Raw genomic sequence first — 20,399 nt, forward strand, 5'->3', positions numbered from 1 at the left:
TGTGGATCGAGACCGCTGCATCGTGAGCGCTCCAATTCTTCGATCAGACTACAGTGCCCATAGTAGGTAAGCTGCACAGACTTCATCGCTTCATGGCAAGCACTTCTCGCGTTCCTTGGGATCCGAAGCGAGAATTCGTGAAAACACTTCACGCTGTTTGCCCTCTACCTCTCCAGAACTGCGTACCAGGGTCCGCTGAAGCCTCAGCTTGTGCCGGCTAGTGAGGGGCAGTCGAACTCTAAGGATCGGTCCAACACAGAACGCGTTTCAAGCACCACGGCTCTGACCGCAAATCTGCAGTCGCGATGCGGCATCTTGTCGAAGACGGCAAGGAGCTGTATCCTTGTATGTCAACGCGGCAGGGACCGAAAACGTTTAGTCCGTCTCCCACAAGGCTGTGTCAGATGCTGGGGGATACTGAACTCTGTAGAAGAACCCGCAAGATGCTGCTGTAGTGACGTTGGTGCATAGACAACATGAGCATGCTTCCCACCCCTTTCTGGACGTCACAACAATCACGACATGGTCCTGGCCGTATTCGTGGTGAGCGCGGTCTTCGATCCGTTTCCGCGGTCAGGTCCCAGCGATGGTCCGCATGTTTCTTAGCCGCGCATATGCGCTGATTGACATGCTATTGTTCCGCAGTTCAAGTCGCGGACATCATTGTGTAGAGAGGAAGTAAAGGCCCACAAGGCGTCGCCGGAGTTCATCGTCCATATGTAACCGCATCGTCATAATTGCACCCCTTCGGCAAGAACAACCGTGCCACCCCGCGGCGACGCGCTCAACGCGTCCGACGCGTAAACTTTAGCACCTCCAATCAACATCGCTGAGGCATCCAACAACAGCCAGCTCCACAAAACGCCGTCTAGAAGGTATAGTCTTGCAGTCGCAGTGCGCACGGAAACACAACACAACAGACCAAATACCACTCGCCAACAACCACTCACAGCAAGACAACCGCCGCGATGCTATCAATCCAGCCCAGCAGCCCCAAGAAACACACTCCCAACCTGCTCCCCGCGCGCATAAACCACAACGGTCGAATACCCACCACACCGCACCACTGGACGCCCACAACTGACGAGAAAGGTAAAGTATCCCCGCCACCACGGACCCAGAGCGCACCACAGTCCCTTACCGGATGCGAACGCTCAGCTCACAAGGCAAACCAGGTACGCGGCACGTCCACTTCCGCGGCCGCCACCTGCACGGCACCACCCTGCCGCTGCCTGCCACACACACGGGCGCCATCCTGCTCGTAACAGATAAACCCGCGCCTCCAGCACCCGCCAAGTGTCTAGACGAAGACGCAGACGCAGATGGAGATGGGGACATGGATGAAGTTCCCGAGGACGTCAAGATTGCAGAGCAGATCGGCGAGTTCGACGAGCTGGTCGTCTGGGGCCATGGGGGGACGGTGGATGAAGGCGACATGTATATCAGGGGCGTGAGGGAGTGGATTGGGTTCGCGGCGAGTATGCACTGTGACGATGAAGACGGGCAAGGGGAAGGAAAACTGCAGACGAACGGGGCGGAGGCGTCGTGACATGTGTTGGACGTCGAGGCTAGTGGGGATTGCAGGATACCCAAGAGTACAATGAATGAAGGTTGATCAAGCTCAAGATTAAGCTACGGATGGTGGATGCCGTCAGCCCTTGCGGATATCCTGCCATCCTTCAAGATACGTGTGGCACGCGCTCAGCACCGGGAGGAGCAGCATGGCTACGCTCAGCGTCTGCCCAAAGCCCCACACGTTCTCGCCTTCGTCTTGTAGACCACAAAAGCCCCGTCGATCATCCGGTTGCGCGAATTTCTGCGTCAGAACGAGGACAGCTGAGAGGATTGCGAGCAAAATTTGGACCACGAAGGCGATCAGCGGGTTGAGGAAGAGGAAGTAGATCAGCCGCAGGCCAAAGTGCGCCGGGAGGAGCATCAGATGGGGTGCGCACGAGGGTGCGGGGGTTTTCTGGTCAGTGAGATGGCGTACGAGGTGCACTATCGAGCCGCCGGAATCTGATGCAGCTTTGGATGCCGCGCTCTTGCGGTCAGGATCGTACAGGACGCACACGAGTGCCGTCGAGAAGCCAACGAGAATGAATAGCATAGGTACTAGGAGCGCGAGGCGCTGGGCTCGACTGCTCTCCCTGGTCGCAACACCCTCTCGTGAGGTAACCGTGGGCGACATACCGATTGCAGCGATCATGGATGCGAAGAGGCAGGTAGCGAAGAAGACAACAAGTGTGAGGCGGATTCTGGCGATGAGCTTATACTTACGGAAGTACTTGCGTAGGGTGATGAGTGCGGCAAGGTGCGACGATGAGGACAGGCCGCAGATGTAGAGCACGAGGACGAAGTGCGCGCCCTGGACTTCGAAGGAGTTTTGCACAACCTACGAAGGCATCGTCAGCGCAGGGCCATAAAGAGCAGGGAAGTAGCTTCCTACTTTGATCCAGGCGCTGAGCAGAACAGCATAGCCAGTCACCAGCTGCTGGTCTCCAAAGCCAATGACCAGTGGATCCAGAAATGGCCGCCACGCATACTCCTTCTTCCATTCGGTATCCAGGAGCCTCTCGCGTATATACGTGATCGGCGCGTGTAGCCGGAACTGGCCCTTGGAGTCGTAAGCGTTATCGAGTATCATGGCCAGGACCGAAGCAGCGGTCGTCATGGCGCTGGCTAGCACGAACGAAATCACGACCTACGGAATTGTCAGTACACGCTGATGCCGCGAGATTTAAGGCCACTCACGCCGACACCTGCGATGTCGGGCTCAGAGCCGTTGGCGCAGTCGCCGTCGTACCAGGCTTTGTTGTCGAAGATGACCTTGACATGTTAGCAGTGTCTGTGCAGGATTGAGGTTGGCCGCACCCATGGTGGCGCCATGCAAGGACGGACGGCAGCCAAGGAACGATATGGAAGACTGGGACGACTCTGAGCGTACGTGTGGCGTGTGTCCTGTGTCGGCCACGACCCATAGTTGTCTTGCTCCGATATGCCCCGAGCAGATGTGAGTGAGGTGTTGTTAGGGCGCGTGGAATGCTCGATGCAGGTTAGATCTGAAAATATGTCTAGCAATACTGTAGGTGTCAGTGTCGAAGACGGGGTTCGAGGGACGTGTTCCAGGTTCATGTGGAAGCAGTCATTGGGAGGGAAAGAGCTACCTTGCACCCCGGGTTGTGCGTAGATGATCTGGTCTCGTCAACGAATGGCATCGAAACCCGGAGCTTGACTCACCTGTGACGCCTCTTGGAGAGGGTGGAAAGCTTTCGGGACAAGTAGACGCCGGACGCCCATCCAGGGGCTTGAAAGATGCATCCCATGGTGTTCCTTGATTTAAAGGGGCTCAGGCCAGGTAGATTGTGGTCAATAGGTGTTGTCTGGGTGAAGCTGCGACAGCTCGCCATAGTCAGAAAAACAGATAAAACTATATATCTTTGGGGCCTCCATTACTACGTGCAGCGAAATGAATATCGCACAGCCTCAGGCCGAAAGACCATGTCTTCTGATCACGCGCCCATGGTCGAGGTGCAGGTCCTCACCATTACTGCCGTGTCATCAACGCCGCTTCTTAGCCGACACCAGGGTCCAAGACCAGGAACACGCGATACTCAGCTGGCTCTCCGATACAGGATGGCGTGAATGAGCCACAACGCAGAATGCAACCGGTCAGATCCATTGACCAATCCCGTGGGCTTGCTTGATTCTCAGCCTCGCAACGTCTGAAGCCTTCCCGGCTATGCGGTCGCACGACCGGTGAGACTGTAAATATACCCCTGAGCCGTAGCATGCCTCATGAACATGTGTTCGTGGGCGACTGCGAGAAGTATGCCTTCACTGGACTGGATGCGATAGTAAACGGACACACAGGGACAGAGACAGCCTCCACGCGCCACCTTCCGTCGCCTTCCAGACATGAAGCCACTTCCACATAGTCAAAAGGTGCAATGAAGCAGGGGAGGGGCATTGGTTTGCTTACTTGTTCCTGGATGGGGGGGCTTGTATTCTTGCTATTTTCGCTTGGAAGTGGCTCACGGGAGGCGCAGGCTGTCAGATTGTACGATATCGAGCATCCCGCTGATTCCAAGTGTGAAAACTATCCAGGAGCATGTCGGTCTCTCTCTCTGGTAGACGAGCAATTACACCCGGGGTCGCGATATGTTTAGACGGCACCCGAGACTTCGTTGGAGACAGGTTCGGTCCCGCAAATACCACGAGCTTCGCCAATGACTATGTAACCTGGCGTCAACACATGATGACCATTCAAGTTATCTTTATCTACCAACACACATGCTCTCACTCTTTCAACATGCATCTCCCAGCCCTGCCCTGCCCACCCCACCACGCCAGCTAGCTCCGAGCAATAGCTCAGGATACCGCGTGCCATCCATAGACATAACGCCGAGGCCCCGACAATGCCGATGCGACCCAGAACACAAAACTCAGACTCCGCGCTGTGCTCAAGCCAACAGTACAGCAGATTGGTATGAACAAGTAAGAAGATACAGGCTAGCGGGGCAGTTGATGGTCGCGAAGGCCGGGGATGATGTCTTCGTCGAGATAGAAAAGTGAGCATCTTGAGCTGACGACGGTGCGCCCGTCCAAAACGTCATCGTCTCCCTGTAAAGTTATATCGGACAGCCGACGAGTGACGTGAGAGGCCGAGTTATCCTAGTACATGTTTGGCGGCCCTGGGCGGCCCTGTTGCTGCTGCCGCGGACCAGGCCCTCCGAATCCGAACATCATGTTGGGGTCCTCACCACGCATGCCGGGAGGTCCGCCGTACCCTGGTGGTGGCGGGGGGAAGTAGCCTTGGGGTGGGCCGGGCATGCCATTGCCGCCGGGACCTCCAGGGAAGCCTGGTGGCATACCGCGCATGCTACCACCACCTAGCTGTGGTAGACCAAGCGGAGTATTTCCGGCGGAAAAGCTTGGTCCAACTGGACCCATTTGTTGCTGCGGATTGGGACCACCGAAGCCCGGTGGCTGACGCATCGGGCCTCCGAATCCTGGGGGAGGAGCGATGTTGGGTCGATCTTGAGGTGTTGGCGGCATTCCTGGCTGACCGCGACCACCCATGAAAGGCATATCGGGATGTTGCTGAGATGGAATGCCCATGTTTGTCATCTGACGAGGAACCTCACCAGCGGTGTTACGGCGTTGAAGGCCAAGTGCTGGGTCTTCGTGTCCTGGGAAGCCCATTGGTAGACGTTGATTCTTATTGCGCAAGTCCTGCTGTTGCTGCATGTTCAGCTGTTGGCGGAGCTCCTGCTCCCTGCGCTGGGCTTCTTGGCGCATCATGTCATTCTCATTGAACATGCGAGGATCTTCCATAAAACCAGGTGGTAGCCCAGGACGGCCCTTCTGCTGGGGCAGACTACGCTGCTCGTGCTGCATATTTTCGAACATGTTCATTGGCGGCCCACCTCGAGGCAGGCTCTGGTTCATCATGTGCGGAGGGGTGTTTCGCGGCTGCTGCATCAGTGTGAGCAAAAAGTCGCGCTCCCGTTGCTTCTGCCCATTGTCACGTTGTGAGTCCTCCCGTGCGCGACTGTTCAGAATTGCAGCAAGATTGGCATCTTGTGGGGTGGCGTTGCGTAGAGGAGGCTGCTGGAAAGGAGATTGGCCATCTTGGCGCCCAGACTCAGGTCGTGGAGGCGCGAATTGTTCTCCGTGTTGATTTTCCGGGGACATCGCATTGAACCGGGCATGATGGGATGGTCGTGATTCTGATGCGGCAGGACGAGGAGCCAAAATGTTCTGCAGGATGCTCTGCTGCTCCAAAGTACGATTTGGTGGAGGCCTATGATTCTGCAGCTCTGGCGGTGGTGACTGCTGGAAGTCTAACGAGATGCCACCTCCATGACCTCGGACGCCATTTGGTGGTGACGGCTGGGATGGAGGCGGTGCTTGAGGAGCGCCGACGTTGACCTGGCCTAGCATCTGCAGGATGCGCTGGAAGCCTTGTTGATCCTCATTGGCATGGGGAGCTGGCGATGGAGGAGCTGGCGGCGCTGCTGGACTTGATATCGCTGATTCTTCAGGCTTTGCGAACATGCTCATGAACTTGGACGCCTTTGCTGGCTTTGGCTTGGCCTTGATAGACTCATCCTGAGCAAGCTCCGCACCCTTGACGTTGCCCCAGTTGCCAAAGAGGATACCTTGTGTAGACTCCGCTGCTGTCGGCGTCTGCACTGGTGCTGTGAACATGGGCCCTGCAGCAATGCCGGTCGCAGTCGCAGGCTCAGCAGGGATGTCCTGCTTCTTTTCCTCAGTCGGTGTATCCTTGGCCCGCATCTGCTCTTTCCAGCGTTCAAAGTCCGCTTGTGTCTTCATCTGCGGCTCCTTCTTTTTCTCAATCTTTGTGTCCATCCATTCAGGGTCTTCTTCTCCCCTGTTGCCGCCTCGATCCCAATCGCGATCGCCGCGTTCGCGCTGCTCACGTTGCGGTGCCTGTGCTCGTTCGCGCCAACCGCCTTGTACATTACCGCCGAATTTAGACCCCTCCTCCTTTGTCTCATCTCGGCGGCCCCAGCGCTCGGTGCGCTCAGTACGGTCACGTTGGCCACGTCGTGGAGGAGCGTCGTCTTCCAAAGCACCCTCAGTCCTGTCTCGGGTGCGATCGTTGCGGTCGCTGCGGTCACCACGGTCGCCATTACGGTTGAAGCGCTCGAAGTCTTCCTGGCCCAAGCTCTTACGGCCCTTGACGCTCGTCCAGCCCTCGCCGTCCTCCCGTGCACCGCGCCGACCATTCGTGAGGCCCCTCTCTCGGTTGCGGTCTCGGTCACCATCACGGGACCAACGCTCGTTCTTGTCGCGGGGAAATCTGTCGCCTAGCTGATCGCCGTCGGTCGAGATGACGCCCGTGCGCTCCTGCTTGTCACCTGTGTTCTTCGCTGCGCGTGCTGCTGATGTGAAGTTAAGCTTCGGCGGACCGAGCACAGTTTCCTCGCCCGGTTCTACAAAGAGCGCGTTAATGGCAGCGACTAGGCCTGGGCCTTCAGACTTACGCATGCTCTGACGTCTCCCGAACTGACCCATGGGGTTGATGAGGGGACGGTCCGTGCGGTGCTCGGCAGTAGTTCCCTCTCCGTCTCGTGCGCCTCGAGTTCGGCGGGCTGTGCCGTTGTTGGCGGTGTGGTTGTTGCTGCTGTTGTTGTTTTGCTCGGCAGGCACGTCCATCCATTGCAGGATCGACGGTAACCCATCTGGCTTCTTCACCAGCGGCGATTGCCTCAGTCCTTCGAGCTGCTCTGGTGTGTACCTCATCCTCGCGGCCGGTGCTCAGTCCTGGGCGCAGGTAGAGGTGGGGCAGGCGGAAGTATGCAGGTTCTAGTATGGTCGTCCTTTTAGTTGGTAACGATGCGTGTGTATGTGACGTCGCAGCGATGGAAGGACAGCTGCCTCAAAGCAGAGCCTGTGTGAAGCGCTCGATGCGCGAAGAGGTGGCCAATTCCCGTCCTGCGACCCTTGCCCCCGTATAGCAATGTGGTGGGGGTGGTGTGCACAGAGGTAGCGTCGAGGTGTACGGTAGTGGGTGGTGGTCTGTTGGCAAGTAAGTCGTCGGTATGGTGATTGCGGTGAGCTCGTTGTCCAAGTGGGCGCAGCTCGAGTGGGATTGAACAGGGTGGAAGCACCCACCTCGAAACACCCCTGCACTGAGGCGTCGATGAAAAGCGGAGAAGCACTTGCGCTTTCGCTCTGCAGCACCGCGTGCAATTGGCTGGATTTTAGGATATGTTGATATTTGTTTGTGGCGCCTGGTGTAGCGGAGGGAGTACGAATAAAAGCGACTGTTTCGTGTCATGAGTTTCGCATTGGCTGCAGACTGGCGATGGAGACGCACGCTGTCAAAGGCCGCACTAACAGAGGCCTTGGCACCGTCATTGCAGCCTGAGGCCGAGAGAGCATCTTCACTTCAACGTCTGGTCGTGACTTCCAGGCTCTTTGCTAAACGCGCTCATTGAACTGCGATGATGCTAAATTTGCGCCTGCAATGCTTCCAACTCCAACTCTGCATGCACCACACCCATCTCCCTGCTCAAGCACCTACTTCGACAACACCGACAATAGCCCCGTCAATAGTCCCATTGCTCCACTCACTCACCCTCCCTCGGTCACACGTTTCTTGCAATCTCTGCGCCAGTACCTTCAACATCTTCTGCCTGGGATCCTGGTTGCTCAGGCACATCTGGATCCAGCTGACCATTCCACACCTCGTAACCAGCGTCGTACTACCGCCAACCGCCGTCGCCCTCAATAATAGCCTGACAATCTTCTCCTTGCAGCTCGCGTTGCAGCTCCGACTCGCGTAGAATGATAGAAGCTGTTCGAATATATTCGACTTGCGGAAGGCTTCCATATCTCTGCTTGTCCTGAGGCCGTCGATGAGATACTCGAGAAACCAATCGACTTCCTTGTGATAGCTTGCATCTTCGTCGGGTTCGGAGGCAACGATACTCCTGTACAGCTTGCGCAATAGGAAGTCGACTTCCCAGTTTGGCGCAGCAGTTAGGAACTTGTTGATCTTGCTGAACATGACATGCGTGGGATCGGCAAGAATCTTGACGCTGCGGGCTGCGAATACGCCGGCGACGTAAGGAAATGGCGTGGCACCGGTGGGGTCGAGAGATTCGAGGGTTTCACCGAGAAGAAGGTAGACGGCGCCCAGGTCCTGGGTGAGTGCGTCAGGCTGCTTTGTGTTAGCTATCAAATTAGGCGAGAGGGCGGAGAGGAGACTTACGCCGATGGTTGCCATCAGCTGGCGAACGTTGTTGATGGCTTGGATGCGAATTTCTTGATGCTTCGAGCAGAGGCAGAGAAGCAGCTCGCCGATGTCGCCATCTTCGATGGCTTCGTCGGTTTCCTTCTTGCGCCAGCGGGTGAGTCCAGTATGCTTCTCGTCCTCTTGGGGTGGGAGCTCCAGGTCGACTGCTGCAACTGTTCTGACAGGGGGTGCCATCTTGGGCTGCGGAACAGGTGATGCACTGGAGCGCTCTGATCCACTGAAGTCAGCACCAGTTGCCAGCTTCAGCGCTTCCTTTGCGCGAGCTTTGTACATCTTCCACAAGAAAGCATCTTTCAGGACCTCCTTGTATGCCTTGCCGGCGGAGTCGATCAGGCTGTCGCGGACCAGGGCCAGCATAGTCTCGTCCTCGCCTATGAGGTTGAACAGGTACAGCAACTTCGATAACCAGCCAGCAAGAGCCTCTGCAGCAGGTCCTGTCGCCGACTCGCTGCCCTTGAATGGCCACTGCTCTACAAGGGTCATCAGCAATGGGCTGAAGGGTCCGATATCAGCCTGGGCAAGCGATGCCTTTGCGCACATTGCGTCAAGGTCGTCAAAGTATTTGATTGGCACCTTGATGAATCGCGCACAGCAGTCTTCAAGAAAGTCGAGCACTTCCACTGACGGTATCGAGCCAGCAGAGGGCTCGATACTGGCAATCAGTGCGTCTAGAGCATCAGGCGAGGTCTTTGTTTGCAACATCTCCTGATCCTGCAAGACTGCGTCAAGCAGCGATTTGACACCGGTGTATAGCTCATTATCTTTGGAAGTGATCAGGAGCTTGAGCAGTGTGATGAAGGGTGAGTGTTGCAGGGTCTTCGGCTTCTGCCACCAGCGCATCGCGGGCGAGTGACGTGCCATCTGGATCCAATGCTCCAGCTCCATGACGCGGAACGCTGTGTCTTCTGGTGAGCCTGTGGACTTCTCAACCTCGACCAAGGCATTGCATAGCGGCAATGAAACGTCGAATTTCTCCTGCAGCGCTGCTTGAGGCGTGACTTCGTAGTACAACCTCAGTAACCTGGTGATTGACTCCCGCTTCAAACTTTGCAGCCCAGGCTTCTTCAGCGCCAAGAAAACAGTCCTTATCGTCGGACAGCGACGGCTAACTTCGGCAACAAGATGCTGTGATGCTTGCGCCCATTGCTTTGAAGACTTCACGGTGGCCGCCTCGTGCAGCGCCTGTACCATACTTCGCAGCTTCTGCAGCGCGACGATTAGAACGCGGATAGCAAACATCTGTACCAGATCCGAGCTGTGATTCAAGCACTTGGTCAGCACCTGCTGGTTGAGCGGTTGTGGCAAGACACTCTGGATCATAGCTGCTACTGGGGGCGGCTGATTGCGATAGCTCTTCTTCACGCCAAAGAACTTCGGAATCGGTAGCTGAATGGTCTGGAACAGGAAAGCTGAGTATCCGATCCATGTGGATGTCAAGTTGGGGTCGTAGTTGAAATCCCTTCGCTTGATGAAGTAGTCCGCAACAAGTTCTGGTGAAGCCTTGAAGATCTCGATGACCAACTTCTGATGTGATGTATTTGCGTACGGGCGTTGACTTTGTATGAACTCTGACAAGATGATGTTGCGCACCCGGCCCAATCTGTCGAAGGTCTCGGTTGACTCGAGTCCAAGATCGTTTCCGTTGTCAGCAGCGTCGTCGAGATCGCCTTCTTCTTCGTCATGAGCCGATGGGTAGAAACCGTTTGTTGGCAACATAACACCATACCCGGGGTCTGTGCACACCATGCACAAGAAATCATGGGCCAGGACCTCTGGTGCCTTTTGCCCGTCTGTCAGCGAGCCCTCCTCTAGATCGTAGTTGTAAAGACCGGCGATGCGCGACAGTGTCTTGCCGTTTAAGATGCGGCTCTTGGTCTGGCGGGGAATGGTCTTGTCCTGGAACACGTGGCTGGTGAAGACATCGAAGATCTCGAAGATGAGGAACGGTGGATCGGTACTAAGATGGTCGAACACGGCTCGGGTGATGTTGGTGTTTGAGAGGATCTCGACTTTGGCGCGCTCATCTTGAAGCCTCAGATGTGTGAGCAGGTAGCGAATGGCTGTTGTCCTGACGCTCGGCTTCTTGTGCATGTCCGCAACTGACATGCCCTTGTGCTCCTTCCATAGCGCAATGTTCCTTCCCAGTATCCTCGGCTCCAGTGTGAAGTCCTTCTTCGAGTAGACAGCACGTGCATGCGCGCCGTCGTTGAACTTCGTAAGCTCGGTGAGCAGCCTGAGAGCCGGTGAGATGACATTCTCCTTGTTCGAAGCAGCGGAAGTGCTGCGTACGAGACGACGAGCGACTGAAGGCTGGAGAATTGTCTTTGCGAGGAGGGTACCGAATTCTGTCAAGTCGGCGTGGCTAGACAAGACCTTGAAGAGGAGCGCAAACACAGCGGTGACCTGGGCGAGAATCGCGTCAAAATTGGTCTCGGCCGCCCAGTCCCAAGCTTGGATCAAGTTCGACAGCAGCGTCTCGTGCTTGTCGTCTTGACTCTTGCCTTTCTGTGTGTTGAGGTATTCGCTGAGGATAGCTCGTCGGCGGGGCACGTCAAGGCCGTCGGTCGAGTATAAGATCGAGTCGAGGAATCGCTTGAACAAACTCAGACCTAGCGCACGTCAGTCGCCAGCACTTTCGGTAGGCGTTGTATGGCGCATACCGCTGCGAAAGTCTGCCGTCGCATTTTGGTCGAAGTACAGGGCCTTCTGCAAGTCGCGCCCGCTGTGTACATCCTCCGCGCCTGCACCGTTCGGCCTGGGAGAGTTTCGCTCGTGTCCACCCTCAATCCGTTGGCGTTTACTGGCATGCGCACCGCTCGGATCACCCTCAAAATTCGTCCGCTTTCCCATGACGTTCAGGTTCTGTGGTTGATGCGCCGGCGGCTCGCATGAGCTCGAACTTTTCGAAAGCTCGAGCAGGGGTCATTTGGGCTAATATGTTTTCGGTTAGCCCCGCTGAGCTTAAATTGCGGGGCCTCGCATCGTTTCCAGGAAGACAACGGATGGACGAGCACTGGGACTGTGATGTGCGCAACACAATATGCCGTACTGTGAATTGATGCACCAATCTACGAGGCAACGCCTATATTATGCAGAGTCTATACTGATTCACGGCACATACAACCTAGAGTATGCCACAACCTTCGTCCTGCAACACACGCAGGCAGTGTAGTTCTTGCCTGCCAGCCCTACACGACATTCGTCACACAGCGAAAGACACCCGCACGGCCATACAAGCACCGTTCTTGGCGTGAGCTGACAGACCACGCACTGCGGTCCTTCAGACCCCATGCCCTCAGCTCCTGTGCCCCAGCTGCCTGCTGCACTCGAGCCCTCAGGTGCAGTAGCTTGCCTTTTGTTGAGGATGAGGTCCTCCAGCAGTTGCTCTTCCTCTTCCGGCGTCATTCCCATCGACGTTTCGAAGCGGTAGCGCGATGTTGTGAGGATCTTTGCCTGGTCTTGATCGAGAGCTTTGCGGTAGCGAGACCGTGTCATTATTTGTGGACTTTGAAGGTGTCGTGACAACAGCTTTGCTTCTTCCCTGTCTTCCCTGGTCTTGGGATCGAGGAGTGTGGAGAGACGCGAGAGGTCCATGGCATTCTCCACCGGTGTTGCTTCTCGGTCAAGCTGGTAGGTGTCCCGGGTCGGCGTTCGTTGACCGTCATCCTCTTCGTCCGACCATTCTTCGTCATCAGTTGTAGCGTACGAGACCAAGCTCGTAGTGTCATCGTCTGGTGGAGGAACGTAGTCGCTGCTGCCATCCACATCACCAAAGCGACCTCCGTTGCGCCACCATGAATACATGTAGTCGTCAACACGCTCATCAGTATCTGCGGAGCTTGGTGCATCCAGGAAGCCAATTTGTCGGAGCCTGTCCTTCGCAAAGGCCTCAGCGTCGAATTGGCTGTCGAGACGTACGCGTGACCGGTCATCCAATGTCAGCCATGCGTCCACAGAGGCGGCGCGGCGCTGTCGGTCGCCATATGTCCTAGACGGAAAGCGCGGCTCCTTAATCGGACGAGGGCCAGCAAGACGCCTCAACCACCTTGGACGGTACCCCACCCTCATTCTTTGCAGCATCGCGATTATTAGCCGGGCGTGGATGAGCATGAGGAGCCGTCCGATGCCCTTGAAGAACTGCCAGGTCAAGAAGAACCGTCCTCTTCGCTGCTGAAGTCCAGCGAGATCGCCTTGCGCTCCGGCATTGACAGCTCCGGGTGCAGTAGTCATGGTTCGTGTCTTGCGCTCGCGAGCATACCCAGACATCGCGGCCTCGTCTACAGTCGACTTGTCTTCGATACTCACACCCGGAGCGAGGGTCTCTCCTCGTAGCTCATCCGGGACGTTCGTCAGGGTTTGTCTAAACTGCCGTCGGCGATCTAGAACTTCCTTAAGCCTCTTCTTCTCAAGGAACGTCATTGAATGGACGTTGATTCTGATGCCTTCATTGAGAAAGACAGCCTCGCTCGCCGCAGTGAGAACAGTGAACCCCACCTTAAGTATTGCGGTGTAAAAATCCTCATGCCAGCTGATCGTGATTGGCGCCGTCGACGACAAATGAAAGTTGGCATGCAGGTTGTTGTAGGCGACTTCGAAGCGCTCCTTCCATGTCATCGTCTGCGGCTGACCAGCTGGAGGAGCCAAGACAGTGATGAGAAAAGCTAGAGTGTAGATGAACCCGCAGGTGACGATGCCGACCATGATCAAGACATGAGGGATGAATTCAACGATGCAGACGGTAGGGAATCGCAGCAAGCCAACGGGGTTTTCGGATTCCGCGTTAGCCTCTGCCAGTCGCAGAAAGCTCCAAACAAATGTTGCCATGTAGCCAAGGCCCCAAACAGCCGTCGTGATCAGACGGTATCTCGAGCGCACTCCAGCAATGGCCAAGAGGTTGCTAGTGAAGTAACTGATGCTAGAAATTAGAGAGATGAGAAGGACTTCCGGCGGTACGTTGGCAATGCTATTCAAGCCATGACGGGGTACTGAGACCGTCGTTCCATTGGGGACCAAGACGTTCTTGGGTTGGTTAAATCGTGTAGAGTTGATGGTCAAAGGTTTTGTGACGACAGCCTCAGCTTCAGCAAAAGCCAGCGAGTGCTCAAAGATGGTCATGCCAACTTCTTGAACAGGAGGCCGACCCTGGAGAGCGCAGACCATTGTCTCGACGAACTGGCCAAAGCCCAGAGACAAGAAGAGGGGCCAAAGGAGAGCGAGCGAGCCATTCTCACGCGTCGTGTCTGCAGCGCCAGGCAACATGCCAACGAGTGCGCATGACTTGGATGCGTTCTCCCAGAAGAGTAGCTTGGAGGAAGCGCGGTATAGGTAGCCTCTTTCTCCACTGAAATCCGTGCTAAGGTACCTTCCCGGTGTTCCGTATTGCATCTCCGACCATGCTGGAGAGGTCTGGCATCGTATAGCTCGGACCATGTTGAGGATCTGAAGGGCGAACAGCATCAAGGGCGCAATGTAGAGAGCCAGGCGTATGTACAGGCGGTCGAAGGAGAGTGGCACTCTGCTAGAGGCGTAGAATCGGGTGCGATTCAAGACGATCGCCTAGAGATTTGGTGTCAGCTGTGCTTGTGGGTGCTACTGTACTACGGCACGTACGATAGCAAACGTCGCAATGGCCCATTTCGAGGTGATGTAGCTGAAGAAGCTGGCAACGTTCTTGAAGGCCTGAAACATGCTGATCTCGTCTGTTGATCCAGAAGATGCAGCAGCCGCCGCCGCCGCCGCTGCCGCAACGGACTGTTGAGCAAACCTGCCAGCAGCCGTCGCCGTGGTTCCGTTGGTGAGATTGGCCATGGTAGGCTCGGCAATGACGCTGCCACCAGAGCGCAGCATGTCGCCGAAGGAGCTGGCCTTGTCCAAAAGCCGCGGAAAGACCATGAGCAGGTCTGCCGGCGAGGGCAGGAAAGAAGTCATGTTTGTGAATACGCCTGAAGTCTGGTCCATTGCAGCCGGAGACCAGGCTCCAAGACGTGCCGTGCCGGAAGTTGCAGGGGGTAGTGCGGATGAGCGGTTCGGGGATGCTATCGGTTCGAGCGCATTGTGGTCGCCAGATCGGGGTCAATCATCTAAGAAGACCTGGTGGCGTGGAATATGTGTGATGTTTGGATCGTGTGAGTTGACGCTGAGAGGTCGCGGTCGCGTCATGCTTGTCCATGTGGAGGAGCGACCGCCGGACCAATGCCGCGGTCCCTCCTGCCCCACATCTATCGATGCTCAACATCGACGGACCTACACGGCCTGAGAGCAAGGGAAAACCGAAGCGACTGCACAAATTCGCCCCAGCCAACAAGACTCCAGCGCGATCACAGTAGGATTCGTATCTTCGCAGAACGCAACCAGGAGCAGGAACTCGAAAGGCAAGGCTTCAATATTGCGAATGTAGTGCAACAATCAATCGCCTTGTACCTTTCCAAATTTGTGTTCAAGGGAAGCACAAGTCCTCATCTTCTGATGAAGCTGAGCTGTTGGAATGTGGCGGACCGCTGCTTTCCGCCATCATTTCTTGTCGGGGACACAACACTCGCAAACACTAGAGCTGGATGTGAAAGCGCAATGGTCACCTCCGGCAAAGATTGCAACTCTTTGTAAACATGCACACTCAGCAGGAGCAGGAACAGCGTTACAAGCTTGGCTAGGCCATCAGTTTGAGTTCTTTGTTCGACGCGGTCGTGCTTGAGCCGCACGCCTGGATGATTGAGCAACGCCTATCGTTACTGGTCAGTCTTATATCAACATTCATCCCTTGCAGCGCCTCCTCTTGGCATGAATGAGTTTCGTACCTTTAAGTATCCAGCAGACCCTTCTAAAACTCTTCTCTACTCCTTTTTACTTGTTCGTTATCGTACCCGTCAGTCTTTGAGTCCTGACACTGTCATTACTGACCACAACCCAACACCACCAACATTTCGCTACTGCACCAAAAAAACCGTCTGTCTTCTTGTTTCTCTGCTCATTCCTCTTGTTGTACTACTAATCCTAGATTCTCTCCCTCCCTCACACATTTGGTTCTCGTCAACCACCGCAACGATGAAAGCATTCGGCTATCTGATAGCCAGCGCGGTACTGCTGACCGGGGCAGTGGCGCAGTTGAAGTCACCTGCTCCAAACACCTCCCTCGGTAACGGTTGGAGATACAAGGGCTGTTACTCGTACGCGTCTCTCAATGCCTGTTCTATCACACTTGCTCATACACACTAGCGACACTTTATCGACCTCTACCATTCTTCCCCACGCTCTCAATGGTTCCTTGACTCACATAAACCCCAACGGCGGTGCGTTATGCACACAAACCTGTAGAGGTCAGGGCTTTAAATACGCTGGAACCAACGACAACCAGTGTTGTACGTACACTCTCACTCAATCTCTGCATGTACTTGTTGCTGACGACAATGTAGGGTGCGGCAACGTCATCAACCCGAGCAACTCCGTGACCGCGGGTATTCTGTCTCCGCTCGGCGACATCGCCTGCCAGACCAGCTGCCGAGGAAACCTACCCGAAGCCTGTGGCGCCATTGACACGTTCATCTCCATCTACGAATACACTGTAAGTGGATTTCCGAGAATTGCCTGTGTGCCTATATCCCTGTTGGTCTGCGCTTTGTCCGTGATGTTTGTTTCTGGAGGAGGCGGGGAGCGACCGATCGAGCGCTCGGCGGGGGAGGGAACTGGTGGGGACCAGAATGGGTTGGCAATGGGAGAGGGAGGCTGGAGGGGCGTTGCTGGAAGGGCCCTTATGCTGGGACACTGGCTAGGCGAACCTACAGGCTCTATCTACCAAACGCTACACATTCAACAGAGCAATGGACTCAAACTTCACATTGCCCTGCGACAGATACTGCACATGCAATCGTACTCACCATGTACGATACATGAATTACGTACATCGTTGATTGCCTATTCGCCGGAGCCCGACCCCCGTTTGCTCCATGGCAAGGTGTCAGAATAGCTGGCCGACCCGGATGCTATCGATTTCATCCTTACCACGAGCATGAAGGGCTCGTTTGCCCTCTGCATATGTGTCCATGGAAACTACATGAACCCATTGAGCACCACTGCTCCCTCTTCTGCTCCAAACTCGGCTTACATCTGACTAGAACCAGCCACTCTGGAACATCATGTGATGCCGCCTTCAAACGGTTCAGCCAAGCCGCCAGGTCGTTCACTTCTTCTGGTCCAAACCGTGCTCTGGCCACGGCCATGTCTTCTGTCTGCTCCTCGATACTTTGAGTCTTTGTGTCTCCAAGACGTCAAAGCTATATGGTACACTATCATGGTGCGCTCCCCGTCCTCTGATAACAGTACACTAGGGCACCCATGGATTTGGATCGCGCTTGTTCCATACGGCACAGACTGCGTCATCATCATTCTTCCGTCCACTCTCCTACCAGGTTTTCTGTGCGTCTGCTCATCCCGAATTGGTCGAAAACATGTTGAGAAGCTTCGATGTCTTCACACTCGAAGCCATGAAGCACTGGTACTATGTCCTGTCTGGCTGTTTGAAAAGATTACATACCACGCGCCGCCTGTGTGGATGGAATTGCAAGTCTGTTAGTATGTGGATCGATCAGTTGTTTCATTGCAGCTATACAGATACTACTGCACTTCGCACCTGTGCTTATGTCACCACCTTCCTTCTGCGCATCCGAAACTCATCTCACGACGAAGGATATGCTTCTCTTCTCCAAATCCAAAGCCAACGGTTAGAATACTCTGCCCTCGTCCTTTCATCCTATTGCGGCCATGCACTTTAGCAGCTTCCCACACCCAAAAAGTCTCATAGATGTCACATGCCTTCAAAAGAACGGAAGAAGAACTCGTGCAATGTTCTTTTCATAGAAGCCACCGTCAACCGGTACTAGCACGCAGATCTCGATCTATCGGCTATAACTATTTCACGGACGCTCGAGCTCTTCTTTTCGCTCCTCTGACTACCCTCCCGAACCTCTTAATAGTCACGGGCCTACGAAATGTGTTCCTGTCGAAAGTTCCTTCTCAACAGTGAATGTTTGCTGTCCTTTTTTCCTCGCTGAAAAGGATCATTCAATGTTCACAACAGCGAGGACTCAATCATGGCGTCTGACTCTGGCCTTGACGTTACCTCAAATGTCTGATGTAATCTTGGCTCACAGCTCGCAAGCAAACAACTTCAAGACCAGCTGTGCGTCCTGTGTACTTTTCTTTCCCTCTATTTCTTTTTCGGTCTACCCAAATCGCTTTGGGACATCGATATGTGCCTAAGAGCTTCGAATTCAACAAGTATGCAGATAATGTGGTTTGTCGGCGCGTTGAAACTCAGACATGCTGCCTCTTTGCCGGTGAACCGCTCCAGTCAATTCTACGGGTCCCAGCGAGAACAAGAGTCTGACCTACTACATCGACATTTGAATTTCTCAAAATGCGGACAAAAGCAGCAGAATACCCGTCTGCTTCTGAGACTCCAAGCGCACGAATTAATGTCCGTCAGCTCTGTCTTTTCTTCTTGCAGAAATGTCTTGGTACGAAATTCATGCTTTAAGCATGACAGTGTGCAGCCCGATTAAAGGAAAAAAACCGCCTTTCTCATGCACTGTCGGAGGAACACATTCGCACAAGTCCCTTACGGTTCTGCACCAACGCTGCAAAGCTAAAAATGCATCTTTCATCGCATCTCTCTCACAGCTAAGCTTCCAAGAGCGAAATAGCAAACAAACATGTTCTTAGCCGAGTCTTTCTTTTGTCTCTCACAGTCTGAGATGAAAAGTCTGTATGTGCCAAAATCTCCTCCAAAAGATGTACCATTCTACAATGTCCTTCCCCCCCAACTGCCATTTCCTCGCGCAATGTAATTCCAAAGCTTCTTGGAAAGGATGATTGGCTGCAGGCTATGTGTGTGTATCTTAGCCCTGATGATTGTCTTCACCTGGGTTGATATGTTGGCAGAGTCGAAGCATTTCACCTAGGTTGATATGTTGGCAGGGTCGAAGCACTTCAACAGGGGTCGAGTGTGTTTCTACTGTAACTGCGTGAGCAGTTTCGGTCGGAGACTGTGATCAACAACTGTTTCTTGGTCGACCCTGTACCTGTCGATACTCGGCTATCAGCTGTAGCTCCCTTTCGGCAGTCGATGGGCAGAAGTGCTTCTTCAGCCTCTTCAAGCGAGCGTACGCAGTATTGTCGCTCTGAATCAGGTGTATATGGCGGCGGCTGATCGTTTGGCCAATCTCCTGGGTAAAGTCGTTCAACGCTTTCCTCTTGATTGTGTATCTAGCCAGTGCTCGATCGTAGTTCCTATCCGCCCGCTGGTATCGCTGGAACTCCTCAGTTGTCATGTCCTTGAGCACAACTCCAGTGTCCTCTTCTGTCTCCTCATGGTACTGTTCTGGCTCAACAGCTGCTGGCTCCTTGAGCTTCTCAAGGGCCGCGTCGTCGAGGTCTGGGTTCACCATAGACCACAGGTGATGCGTGTCCGCGCTATCCTTTCGCAGGAAGATCCATTCCTCCCAGTCCACAGGCTTATCAAGTATAACCGTCATCCTCGTAAGCAGTCCATCCAGCTCAGTAGTAGCCATCCTGAATTGGGCTCTCTTAGCTCTCAGATGTTGACTCTCGTACGGGACAGTGCGCTCGAGGCTCTTGGAAAAGTAGGGTACCTAGCGGGACGATGACGTAGCCCTGTTGACAGCAGTCAATAGCTCGTCGGCATGCAGTAGCGAATACAGCGTGTGTAGTCGACAGCTGGGCTCATAACTGTAACTGCGTGAGCAGTGTCGGTCGGAGACTGTGACTAGCGATTGTGTTGCTATCTTTTGTCGTGTTGTGTGTTGTTGTGTGTTGTGTGTTGTGTGTTGTGTGTTGTGTGTTGTGTGTTGTGTGTTGTGTGTTGTGTGTTGTTGTGTTACACAAGCTCTCAGCTCTCAGATAAGTGCACTTGCCCACCGGACAGTGCCTGCTACAATAGGATATCATGTGCTCTGAGCCACGTGGTTACGTCTACTGCTAGACATGCCCAACTACAAAGACGTCGGTAGTTTGAGCGTCACTTCTCTGCATTATTATGCATTCTTGACTGCGCTCGAAACCAGTATGCAACAGCTACGCGTCTGTCGGAACAGAGTCTCGGTATCTGCCTAGTCTCGGTATCTGCATAGTCTCGGTATCTGCATAGTCTCGGTATCTGCATAGTCTCGGTATCTGCATAGTCTCGGTATCTGCATAGTCTCGATTCTGCTTAGCCATGTAGGCACATCTACCAAGCGCTGTCGACCGATCAAAAAACTTCGGGACAAGGGTTGCATGCGCGCTTGCGCCTCCAGAACGTCTTCCGTCCAACCGAGTTGGCTGCCCGCAGACTGAATCGAGACTTTGATTCTCGAAAGCTCTCTGGAGCCGGGCCGTGTAGTTTCCGCGGAGAGTACAGATCGGCAGCTCGCATGTTTCGGGAAACGGAGACCATGCACGACCCGACCCGACCCGACACAACCCCATGCACCAACAGACAGAAAGCAAAGTGCAAATCATCTTCTCTCTTCTCTCTTCTCTCTTCTCTCTTCTCTCTTCTCTCTTCTCTCTTCTCTCTTCTCTCTTCTCTCTTCTCTCTTCTCTCTTCTCTCTTCTCTCT

General features: G+C 54.6%; 8 protein-coding genes across 8 annotated transcripts in view; 2 read left to right on the forward strand and 6 right to left on the reverse strand.

The window, feature by feature from the left end:
* The first annotated feature begins 530 nt into the window (after window positions 1-530).
* Window positions 531-1,747, forward strand: M421DRAFT_424912 (uncharacterized protein). The gene is made up of 2 exons (XM_033593905.1): window positions 531-1,092; window positions 1,176-1,747. The coding sequence occupies exons 1-2, from the start codon at window positions 969-971 to the stop codon at window positions 1,547-1,549; spliced, it is 498 nt and encodes a 165-aa protein (XP_033444524.1). The 5' UTR covers window positions 531-968; the 3' UTR covers window positions 1,550-1,747.
* Window positions 1,652-2,886, reverse strand: M421DRAFT_72921 (uncharacterized protein; the record flags this gene model as incomplete). Its single annotated transcript, XM_033596928.1, has 5 exons — window positions 1,652-2,143; window positions 2,177-2,392; window positions 2,447-2,701; window positions 2,752-2,826; window positions 2,872-2,886. 5 exons carry the CDS (start codon window positions 2,884-2,886, stop codon window positions 1,652-1,654), a joined length of 1,053 nt encoding a protein of 350 aa, XP_033444525.1.
* Window positions 2,887-4,671: 1,785 nt separating this feature from the next.
* M421DRAFT_72849 (uncharacterized protein) lies at window positions 4,672-7,269 on the reverse strand (the record flags this gene model as incomplete). The annotated part of the gene is made up of 1 exon (XM_033596923.1): window positions 4,672-7,269. The coding sequence occupies one exon, from the start codon at window positions 7,267-7,269 to the stop codon at window positions 4,672-4,674; it is 2,598 nt and encodes an 865-aa protein (XP_033444526.1).
* Window positions 7,270-7,911: 642 nt separating this feature from the next.
* M421DRAFT_424914 (uncharacterized protein) lies at window positions 7,912-11,652 on the reverse strand. Its single transcript, XM_033593906.1, has 3 exons — window positions 11,449-11,652; window positions 8,744-11,397; window positions 7,912-8,692 (listed from the first exon to the last, which is right to left on the reverse strand). Exons 1-3 carry the CDS (start codon window positions 11,636-11,638, stop codon window positions 8,042-8,044), a joined length of 3,495 nt encoding a protein of 1,164 aa, XP_033444527.1. The 5' UTR covers window positions 11,639-11,652; the 3' UTR covers window positions 7,912-8,041.
* Window positions 11,653-11,817: 165 nt separating this feature from the next.
* Window positions 11,818-14,929, reverse strand: M421DRAFT_424915 (uncharacterized protein). Its single transcript, XM_033593907.1, has 2 exons — window positions 14,399-14,929; window positions 11,818-14,344 (listed from the first exon to the last, which is right to left on the reverse strand). The coding sequence occupies exons 1-2, from the start codon at window positions 14,744-14,746 to the stop codon at window positions 11,897-11,899; spliced, it is 2,796 nt and encodes a 931-aa protein (XP_033444528.1). The 5' UTR covers window positions 14,747-14,929; the 3' UTR covers window positions 11,818-11,896.
* Window positions 14,930-15,829: 900 nt separating this feature from the next.
* Window positions 15,830-16,923, forward strand: M421DRAFT_8926 (uncharacterized protein; the record flags this gene model as incomplete). Its single annotated transcript, XM_033597749.1, has 4 exons — window positions 15,830-15,951; window positions 16,001-16,143; window positions 16,198-16,346; window positions 16,897-16,923. 4 exons carry the CDS (start codon window positions 15,830-15,832, stop codon window positions 16,921-16,923), a joined length of 441 nt encoding a protein of 146 aa, XP_033444529.1.
* A 1,578-nt stretch (window positions 16,924-18,501) lies between these two features.
* Window positions 18,502-19,645, reverse strand: M421DRAFT_424916 (uncharacterized protein). The gene has a single exon (XM_033593908.1). The coding sequence runs from the start codon at window positions 19,348-19,350 to the stop codon at window positions 18,832-18,834; it is 519 nt and encodes a 172-aa protein (XP_033444530.1). The 5' UTR covers window positions 19,351-19,645; the 3' UTR covers window positions 18,502-18,831.
* A 121-nt stretch (window positions 19,646-19,766) lies between these two features.
* Window positions 19,767-20,399, reverse strand: part of M421DRAFT_424917 (uncharacterized protein) — a 944-nt gene continuing 311 nt past the window's right edge. The window contains exon 2 of the mRNA XM_033593909.1: window positions 19,767-20,358. Coding sequence (XP_033444531.1) covers window positions 19,874-20,299 — 426 coding nt within the window. The 5' untranslated portion in view covers window positions 20,300-20,358 and the 3' untranslated portion in view covers window positions 19,767-19,873. The remainder of the gene's footprint in view (window positions 20,359-20,399) is intronic.

The sequence above is a fragment of the Didymella exigua genome (genome assembly GCF_010094145.1).
Source record: "Didymella exigua CBS 183.55 unplaced genomic scaffold M421scaffold_40, whole genome shotgun sequence".
NCBI lineage: Eukaryota > Fungi > Ascomycota > Dothideomycetes > Pleosporales > Didymellaceae > Didymella > Didymella exigua.

What these genes read in the sequence shown, in the direction of transcription:
- M421DRAFT_424914 (XM_033593906.1), bottom strand. Translation starts at nt 11,638, where the DNA reads ATGGGAAAGCGGACGAATTTTGAGGGTGATCCGAGCGGTGCGCATGCC. An exon ending in GACGGCAGACTTTCGCAGCG is followed by an intron (nt 11,398 to 11,448) that starts GTATGCGCCATA and finishes GACGTGCGCTAG; the next exon opens with GTCTGAGTTTGTTCAAGCGA. An exon ending in AGCTGATGGCAACCATCGGC is followed by an intron (nt 8,693 to 8,743) that starts GTAAGTCTCCTC and finishes AACACAAAGCAG; the next exon opens with CCTGACGCACTCACCCAGGA.
- M421DRAFT_424916 (XM_033593908.1), bottom strand. Translation starts at nt 19,350, where the DNA reads ATGGCTACTACTGAGCTGGATGGACTGCTTACGAGGATGACGGTTATA.
- M421DRAFT_424915 (XM_033593907.1), bottom strand. Translation starts at nt 14,746, where the DNA reads ATGGACCAGACTTCAGGCGTATTCACAAACATGACTTCTTTCCTGCCC. An exon ending in CCATTGCGACGTTTGCTATC is followed by an intron (nt 14,345 to 14,398) that starts GTACGTGCCGTA and finishes CCAAATCTCTAG; the next exon opens with GCGATCGTCTTGAATCGCAC.
- M421DRAFT_424912 (XM_033593905.1), top strand. Translation starts at nt 969, where the DNA reads ATGCTATCAATCCAGCCCAGCAGCCCCAAGAAACACACTCCCAACCTG. An exon ending in GCCCACAACTGACGAGAAAG is followed by an intron (nt 1,093 to 1,175) that starts GTAAAGTATCCC and finishes AAGGCAAACCAG; the next exon opens with GTACGCGGCACGTCCACTTC.